The sequence below is a fragment of the Coffea arabica genome, chromosome 2e, assembly GCF_036785885.1.
Source record: "Coffea arabica cultivar ET-39 chromosome 2e, Coffea Arabica ET-39 HiFi, whole genome shotgun sequence".
Lineage (NCBI taxonomy): Eukaryota > Viridiplantae > Streptophyta > Magnoliopsida > Gentianales > Rubiaceae > Coffea > Coffea arabica.
Genome location: NC_092313.1, coordinates 3474132 through 3483801, shown reverse-complemented (window position 1 = coordinate 3483801; position 9670 = coordinate 3474132). Strand labels below are relative to the sequence as shown.

The following is a 9670-nucleotide window of genomic DNA, read 5'->3' as shown; positions in this document are numbered from 1 at the left end:
TTGACTAATACAATCATAATTCTCCAAATGTCCACTAATACAAATTCTTCAAAATTATCCACTAATACAAATTAACAGTTTCTGCCATCATAAGAAGAAAATAACCACACTTTGAAACCTCTATCAAGCAATATAAAATTCAGCTAAACCAGCATTTCACTAATGCAAGAAGTTGTAGAAGAATTTGAATTGCATTCTGCCAAGAAAAGAACTTATACCTGCATAACAAGAATACGAGATAGGATGTGAAGACAAACGAAAATAGTTCCTTTTTTTTCACCTAAAGCAGCAAAGAAGCACATGGTAACAGGATTATTGTTTTTCCTATTGTCCATTTTGCCGACTGCCCCACAAAAGCTCGAAAGCAATTAAAACAAAAAAGAAATACAACATTCCACCAAAATCTAAAGATATTCAAGATTGACATGAATCTATTACAAGCAATAGTTCAAAAAATAAAAATTTCTTATAAGATTAAAATACTTCAGTTTCACCACTCTCTTCAATATCACACGCTTAGTATACAATGATGCTAGCATAGTTAAAAAACATGGCTCGAGGATGACAATACCGTGTCAAGAAACAAAGGCTCATCAGCTTCTAGAAAAATGCTGTTAGTAAAAGTTCAAAGTCCCATTTTTCACCTCTTCTATAACGGCCACTAGTTATCCAATCAACAATGAGGAAGCTGGAGCTGGAGCTGGCACAAAAAAACTGTTATTACCAATAGCTTTAAAACTCAGGAAAGATATTGTACAAGATAAGTAGGATACTAGACTATACAAACTTGGGGCTAAGAGAGTACTTTTTCATCACAGCCAATTCATAGCCATGCACAGTACTTTGTATTTCAGATCCAAGGGTAAATCCAAGAGATGATTTAAAGATAACAAGGGGCTAAGAGAGTCTATTAAAGGTTCATGAAAAGTAATACAAAGAAAATGAAGGAAGCAGTTTAGACAAGGTTTTACTACTAAAGGTAAATTAAAGGTAAATTACCCCAAACATATACTACTTCTGGACAAAAACTCAATCAGATTGAACCTTACTATGAAATTTTAGTTCTCCAAAATCAAAATGCGCAATTTTAGTTCCTAATAATGTCCAACATCCTGATACATAAATTACAGGGATTATATCAAGACAGTAACATCTCAAAATTTTTATTAAATTGAAGATAAATCTGCAGCAATTGTGAAAGAAAGAAAAGATGGAGGATAAAATTTTCAAGTATAAATGTCTGAAATAGAATTAACATTCTGTAGCGAAACAAACACAATAAGTGGACCCAATCTTATGGAATGATAACTGCACCGACACTCAATCTTAAGCAATTCAGTACCAAAAATCTTAATTGCAGCCGCTCCATTCCCTGCTCCGAAATATCAATGGAAGCCATACATTTAGCATCTGCCACCTCTGGCAACCAAGTCACAGCCAGTTGCACAAATGCTTATGGCCATGAAATTGACGTAGTACCAGGCCCTTGTTTACTGCATACATTTCCTATATCCTACCAAAATCAAAATCGTATGATATGACCCACAATCTGGGAAAGTTCTAATTTCCAATACAAAATTAATCAGAAAAGTAGACCTTTTATACTTCCTCTAGAGTAATTGAAAATGGACATTACCCAGCTCACTACAATACCAGTAATCAATTCGCAAGTCCATGTTTAGGCAGTATTTGCAGTTGATGAGTCAGCAATTAGGCAAATATCTTCTTCAATTAAAGTAAGGAAAAATAAAATCTAAAGTTCCCTATGCCAAGTAGCGCCAATTCAGTATTTTGATCAACCGTCCCAGTGCCTAGTTGATTAAGTTGCACAACCCCTCTTTGAGATGGCCCGGGACTTGCAGAAAGATTAACGTTGAAAATTATCTTCAGTCCAACCCTTAACCCCCCCTCTCCTTAAGCAATAAATGGGGAAGAATGCAAACTATCATCAAGACAGTACCAAAAAGCATGACATCGAATTTCATTTACCCCTTGTTATTACTACTTCAAAGCAGAGCAAAGTGGATCACCTTCTAGATTCCAAAGAAAAAGGAAAATGAAAAGGAAAAGAACCTCAGTACATACCTGCAAAATCTAGGGACAAATTCCAGTGGACTGATATGAGGATGACGGTAGGGAGTGGTGGACATGGGCTCAGCGGGTGGCACACTTGCGACACTGGAAAAGCTTAGACAAAGCCGGAGATGGCCTTCCAGATCCTCGTCCGTCAGTGGGTTACACACTCAGATTCTTGCGCGGCTTGGAGGTTGCTGAAGTGGAGCTGGCGGAAGTGGTGGAGACGGAGCTACTGCGCAGCGATGGCAGTGGCGGAAGTGGGAGGAAGTGGTGGAGATGGAGATAGCAGTAGCAGCAATGGAAAGCAAGCCGAAGTGGGAGGAAGTGGAGACTGGAGACGGAGCTAGCAGTAGCAGCGATGGCAGTGGGAGTTTGGGACAGTCGGTCGGCGGCGGAGAGAAGTTAACCTAATCGAAGGAAGGAGGAAAGTTTAGATTACTGTGGCCGAAATCGATTGTAGCTTAGAGCCTGAGAGTGTGCAGAAAGTTGTAAATTTTAATTGATACATGGGTATTTTTATAATTTCACATGTACTCGAGTCAAACGAGCGGCTCGTCGAGTTATCGAGCCTAAGAAATGAAGACTCGAGATCGCCTCGTGTGTCTTGACGAACGGCTCGAGCTCGTGTTGACCGAGCTCGAGTCGAGCTTTGACTCGAGCTTGCGAGCAGCTCGAGTCGTGAGCAGGCCTAGTCATGGGGAAGCAGACAGGCAGGCAAATGCGGTGTAAGACGTTTTGTCCAACCAATTGACAATTTGTTCAAGTGAAATTCCACGTCACTAAAACTCTCCAAAGAAGAATCCGTTTTCCATGTCAGAAATGTGGGGTCCATCATTCTGTCGGGGAAGAATCGGCGAAGAATATGCACGACACGCAGAGAATTATGCTCTTTCTGGGTGCGAATATCCATTTTGAACCATTTCTCTCCATTATAATTCTAAAGCAAGCCGGCGGTTGTCAATTGACAATATTGCCCCAACGCAGCGCTATACTCCAGTCGCAATTTTAGGGGCTGTCCTGATTGACTTCAACATGAATTCACATGATTGCCCTCTCTACATCGTTAAACAATTTTTAAGGGAAAAAAAAGGTTATATTATTTTCATTTGGCCTTACGTGGGTTCTATATAATTTTAGAGAATTGTTAATTTCATTTCATTTTTTGTTAATGACATTTCTACTATCATTTTTATTATATAATTTTATTTATTAGACTACATAATGAAACAAGTAATGGGACTGCCATTAAAAAAAAAGAATAGTAAGTTTGGATTGTAATTTATTACACCTTGGGTTCATTTGGATTCCTTGTTTTTGCTTCTGTTTTTGAAAAACTGTTTTCCACATTCCAAATGCTACAGTAAATGTGTATTTAAAAAACAACTCCTCCAAACAATATATCAAAAACAATTCCAAATATACATCTTTAATATGTATATTTCAATTTGCATATTTCAATTATGTATACTATGTGTATATATATATATTTATATAAATTTATAAATATATTTATGCAATTTTGTTTTATAATATCTATTAATAAAAATTAAAGTGTATATTTCAATTATGTATATTATATACAGATTATATTAATATTAATGTATATTATATATATTATACATTTATAATATTATATATTTTTATATTTATTTATACATATTATAAATATTTTATTTTATTTATAATATATTTTTATATATTTATAATATATTTATATAAATATTAAATATTAAATATATATAATATATTATACATTTATATATATTTATAATATACATTTATATTATGTATTATGTTTAATATAATACATTTGTACATTCATATTAATATACATAATATTAATTATACATTTATACATAATATTAATACATTTATACGTAATATTAATATATATTTATAATATATTAATTTATACATTTATATAATATTCATTTATAATTTATACATTTATAATAATATACAATTATTACATTTATAATTATATTTATATTATGTAATATATATAATATAATACATTTATATATTTATATATAATTATGTAAATATATTTATTTATAAATGTATTATAAATGCATAAATGTATATAAATATTTAAACAATAAAAATTATAAATTATAAATAATATTAATTATATATTTATACATAATATTAATACATTTATACATTTATATAAATTATATTAATACATTTATACATAATATTGATATATATTTATAAATTATAATTTATACATTTATATAATATTCATTTATAATTTATACATTTATAAATATATTTATATTAGTATTATATATAATATAATACATTTATATATTTTTTATATAAATATATTTATTTATAAATGTATTATAAATGCATAAATGTATATAAATATAAAAATTATAAATTATAAATTATAAAAATACTCAAAAATATGTTTTAAAAATACCTCAAAAAATAATCCAAAAAACATCTATAGTAAAATTTTTTCATATAATTTTTGAAAAACAACCTAAAAAACAACTAATCCAAACGGACTTGTATTTGAAAAACGAAATGCTACAGTGTTGTTTTTGAAAAACAACCCAAAAAACAGCTAATCCAAACGTACCTTTATTTACGCACACTGACTTACTTGCATCATCATCAATTCATTTTTCAATTATCTTTTTATCTCACATACATCATATCAAAAAAATGCTACCGTAATTTTTTCACAAAATTATTTCAAATAATTTACAATCCAAACATTAGCATTCCCTTTTATCACTTGCGGGGGAATCGCATGTGTGGACCAAATCTCATTTGGAAGATTGTAGGGCGCTTTAAAGGAGTTTAGTCAGTTGCACAGGGACATACATCATCTTTCTAGCCACATAGTTCCATTTTTAACTTATCTAAACATTAACGAATATTTTTCAACTTTTTCAACGGAATTTTAAAATTAAATACATATTTAAATTTTAAAAGAAAACATTTATAACTCATTTTAATTTGCTGAGAACAAGCGTTATGGCTTTGAAAATGAAACAAAGAGAATGAATGAAATATAATTTTACACGTTAAAAGGATCGATGAATTACAAATTTAAATATCTTTGAAGTCACTTGCATAACTTTGAAGGATTCGAAAGATTTCAAATTTTGCGTTAAATTCTCAATTTGAATATAAAATCTTATGACAATTTACGCAAGATCTCAAGACTAGTCGTGGCCAGAACTTCAACCACCAAAATTTAATGCAATCACTTTACGTTAAATTCAATCCATGCGTAATGAAAAGGACACCCATTTGTAGTAATATTTTATTGGTTCAGATTTCAGAAATCAGAATGCGGCATCTGTTCTGTGTTTCCCCGGTGAAGGTATCATTTTCAAGCTTGATGTGCAAATTGCAACACCAGATATGAACGCGACTTGGCAAATGAAGACCTGAAAATTTTCGCACTTCAACTTCATTGGAAGAAAAAAGGACATTTCTCTTTCAGGATACCAACACGATAGAATGGGAACAATTTTGTCAACAAAGTTGAAAATTAAAGAGTGAGTGAGTTTCTCTCGTTTTCTGCTTTCATCATTTGCAGGTGTAGGTTAGGTGTAGCCACTGGATTCGGTGTTGCTGATCTAATTGGCCTGCTGATGAAACCCTTACCAACGAACATTCACTTGGGCACCCCATATTACAAGTGTATGATCTACTCGTCCCGAATCAAGAATTCCACCTGGCCAGCACTGAAATTGATTTTATATTTTAGCAACATTATCGGTTTACTTTCTTCCTGTGGCCAGCATTAATGTCATTAATGAAGAATACGTACCTCTCCGATCCAGAGTACATAGAAAATTTGGAAAAATGAAGTCGTCAACTGCGTCGTTTCTAATCGGAAATCGGAGGCTTCAGTGGATAGCTCGGTTGGTTCCGGTCATCTGTCTTTACAGCAAGGTCCCATGTTTGACACTCACTTGCTACCGTTGTTGGGCATTAGTCCGGATGATTCCGGAATATCCCCCAGACCGTAAAAAAAAAAAAAAAAAAAAAAAACCGGAAACGGGAAATGTGAAAGCTCTGTATTACCTCAATAAAAAAGGGGAGAAGGAAAAAGGCTAGCAAGCATTACGTGACTTATTTAACAAGGAACTTATAAATATGAAGAAATGCCTCTAAGGCATGGATAGTCAAAGTTGGATTTTGTTTTATGCGAATTACTAGGACAAACGGGATGCAAGTCAATTGATTTGAGGATACTTCATCACAAGATCTCAAGAGTCAAGTTAAAATGTCCGGATTAGACTCCCAAATTCTGAACTCTCTCTCTCTCTCTCCCTCGTAAAGATGAGGTATCTTTTGCTTTTATTAACACAGAAGCTTAGGTTGTGTTTAAATTGCAATTTTTTGGATTGCAATACTTAGTATAAGTATTTTAGCATATATTATAAATAAAAAAATATTCAATGATAAATTAAAATGTACTTTAAGTGGTTGATAAAATGATATGACTATCACAAGACAGTATTACGAGTTAAGACTCGCATAAAGTGAAAGAAGCGCTAATATAAAATGTTTAATTTAGAAATCTGATATTAGTAATTGCGTATCAAAGTAGTCAGATTGAGTGCTCACATAGATCCGAACTCTAAAACTTAATTAAAGTTGTAACTAGTCCAATAAGATGATTATCTACGAGATTAGAGGTTTATTGGGATTTTTCTCCCACAAGTAACAAGTAAAGGGGACAGAAGTCGTCTTACGAATTTCAAGTAATCAAGACTTATGACTTATCCCTCAAGGGGCAAAGATGTCAACCGGGGCTATCGAGTTTTCCCACCTCATCAAAATTGATAGTTCAGATGATGGCAGGATTGTTCCAATCTACTGGATGGCCATCAGTGGTGGCAGTTGTTGGGAATTGGTTTGGGAAGAAGAAGAGAGGGCTTATAATGGGCATTTGGAATGCTCACACTTCTGTGGGTAACATTACAGGGTCCTTGGTTGCTTCGGCTTTATTAAAGTATGGATGGGGATGGTCAACTGCTGTTCCTGGTCTGGGAATTGCCTTCATTGGCTTGATGGTATTCCTTTTCTTACCTGTTAGTCCGGAGTCTGTTGGGGCCAACAATGATGAAGAAGATGAAGAATGCTCTCCCAAAAAAGATGGCGAGGAAATATCAGAACCTCTTCTCAGATCAGAGAAGGAAGAGGTGGAGTCTGCAGTTGGGTTCATCGAAGCATGGAAAATTCCTGGTGTTGCACCTTTTGCTCTTTGCCTATTCTTCGCCAAGTTGGTGGCTTATACGTTTCTGTATTGGCTTCCTTTTTATATTAACCATACAGGTACCCATCATTCTTGGATTTTTTGATTGGCTTGTATATTTTCATTCCTCAATTCAGGCAGCAGACCTTAGTTGATTGCCTTTTTAGTTCCACAATTGTGCGGGTCACCTTTCAATACAAGCTGTTTGATACATTTTATTGACCTCTCTTTGTTTTTGGGCTGCAGCTATAGATGGAAGGTACTTGTCTGATGAAGAATCTGGAAACCTGTCGACATTGTTTGATGTTGGAGGGGTTGTTGGAGGAATTCTAGCCGGTCATATTTCCGATCATTTAAATGCTAGAGCTATAACAGCTGCGAGCTTTATGTACTGCGCTATTCCTGCTCTGTTCTTTTACAGAAGTTATGGAAACATCTCGATGACCATGAATATCATCCTCATGTTGATCACCGGCATGTTTGTCAATGGACCTTACGCTCTCATCACAACTGCTGTATCGGCTGACCTGGGAACACATAGCTCATTGAAAGGCAACGCCAGGGCTTTAGCAACTGTTACTGCAATAATAGATGGCACTGGCTCAATTGGAGCTGCCATCGGTCCACTGCTAACAGGGTACATTTCAGCTAAGAGCTGGAATGCAGTTTTCACAATGCTCATGGCAGCTGCTCTAGTTGCGGGTTTGCTTCTTACTAGGCTTGTTGTGTCAGAGGTGGCTACCAAGATTCAAGAGTCGAGGTCCTGTCCAGGGCCGCCTCCTGTTGAAGTGTGATTGTTCTTGGGGAGGTAACGTATTTAATGGTGCTTGTGTATATTCTTGCTTTAGCTCTAATCCTCGGATGATACACATGAAGAGGTGAAGAATCTTCTGGTGTTAAAAACCAAGACAGGAGAGGGTGTTTTATGTCCTCCTTCCAGGTTGAAACAACTTACTAATCGGTTCTCAGAAATTTTGCAAACCAGGCGAATATGCGACAGTATCTAAATTGTGTGTGTCCTCGGAAGGTTCTCAAAAATTGTCAAAAATTGTTCTGATGTCTGGGTGTGCCCTTTGAAAAGAACAGATGGGTATGATGTTAGCAACTTGAGGCTGTGTATCTTGATACTTATTTTTCATGTATATAAGGCGTGGATAGAAAGCAGAAAGCCTGCAATGTATGACTGCTCAGTGTAACAACATATCAGGTTACATTCAGGCATTTGTTGATTTTGATTGAACATTTATTGTCAGTGGCTCCTTATCTGGGGTTAAAAACATCTCTCCAATGACGAATGAAATCTGCATATGTTTTTAGATGGGTTATTAAATGTTTCCTGTATCATCAACATGGTTTCAATCGTTTTCAATTGATGCTTGTTTAGCAATTTTGTTACAGAATGAATGAGCCAATTGACTATGCTAATCGCTAATTGGTAAACGCCAATTAGTAGTCAAGAGATCTCTACTACAACTTGGAACTCGGCCTTCTTTCCTCCATTTTGGGATTTCTAATTGATTCACTCCGCCACCTTTGCAAATTACTGCGGTCATTAGTGAGTCACCCTTCTGTCTTCGGACTTTCTTTCTCAGTTCTTCTGTAAGTGGAAGTTTCCGGTTCCAAACCACCGCTCCACTGTTTCTTTGTGTTCTTTCTTTTCCAGAGGGAGACGAGGGGAGTTGGAGGCGGGCATTACTGCTGATGGTACTTGGTCCAATTGCAACGGACAAGATAATGAACGTGTTTGGATAGGAGATTATTTGAAATAATTTTTTGAAAAAATACACTGGGAGTGTTTGGATACAAAACTTATCCCAAATAATGGGCTTGTTTGGAAGTGAGTTTTTTGGCCAAGTTTTTTAGCTATAAGTTTTTTAACAACTTTAGTTACAGGAACCCAAAAAAACTTATCAAATTTTTTAATCTACACACTTCAAAATATCTAATACACAAAAAACTTCTATCTTTCTTCTTCTTTCTCCCCCCACCCCATCCACCATATCTTCATCGCCGGCCACCACCTCTGCCGCCGTTTCCGGCGCCGGCCACCTATTCCGGCACCGGCGTTCCCAAATTTTTTTTTTCCTTTCTCCCTCCCTGGCCAAACTCCCCCGACCGATGCAGTAGCAGCAGTTACTTTCCTCCTGCTCTAGTACTTAAAAACCTTTCATCTATCGAGAAAACCTACCCAGATTCCATCGAGCCTGCCTAGCTGACTTCTAAAGAGGATGCATTCCTCCTTGTAGGCAGAGGCAGCATGAAAATGAAAGTCAAGCACAAGCAAGTCAATCCAGCAGAGGATGAAGATGACCAGTTCGTTTGAAAGAAGAGATCTTGATCAAATGGTCAAGCAGAAAGCACAAT

At 35.2% G+C, this 9670-nt stretch overlaps 1 protein-coding gene and 1 long non-coding RNA gene across 4 annotated transcripts; one reads left to right on the top strand and one right to left on the bottom strand.

The window, feature by feature from the left end:
* LOC140036505 (uncharacterized) lies at positions 1-2784 on the bottom strand. 3 transcript variants are annotated; one of them, XR_011840071.1, is made up of 4 exons: positions 2086-2784; positions 1343-1513; positions 572-700; positions 1-218 (listed from the first exon to the last, which is right to left on the bottom strand). It is a non-coding gene; the product is annotated as an uncharacterized lncRNA (long non-coding RNA). The 3 variants fall into 3 exon arrangements; XR_011840070.1 differs by having other exon boundaries at positions 572-1513; XR_011840069.1 differs by lacking the exon at positions 1343-1513 and having other exon boundaries at positions 2086-2774.
* A 3956-nt stretch (positions 2785-6740) lies between these two features.
* Positions 6741-8546, top strand: LOC113733429 (putative glycerol-3-phosphate transporter 1). The gene is made up of 2 exons (XM_027259798.2): positions 6741-7386; positions 7553-8546. The coding sequence occupies exons 1-2, from the start codon at positions 6903-6905 to the stop codon at positions 8098-8100; spliced, it is 1032 nt and encodes a 343-aa protein (XP_027115599.2). The 5' UTR covers positions 6741-6902; the 3' UTR covers positions 8101-8546.
* The last annotated feature ends 1124 nt before the right edge of the window (positions 8547-9670 follow it).

What these genes read in the sequence shown, in the direction of transcription:
- LOC113733429 (XM_027259798.2), top strand. Translation starts at nt 6,903, where the DNA reads ATGATGGCAGGATTGTTCCAATCTACTGGATGGCCATCAGTGGTGGCA. An exon ending in TTTTTATATTAACCATACAG is followed by an intron (nt 7,387 to 7,552) that starts GTACCCATCATT and finishes TTTGGGCTGCAG; the next exon opens with CTATAGATGGAAGGTACTTG.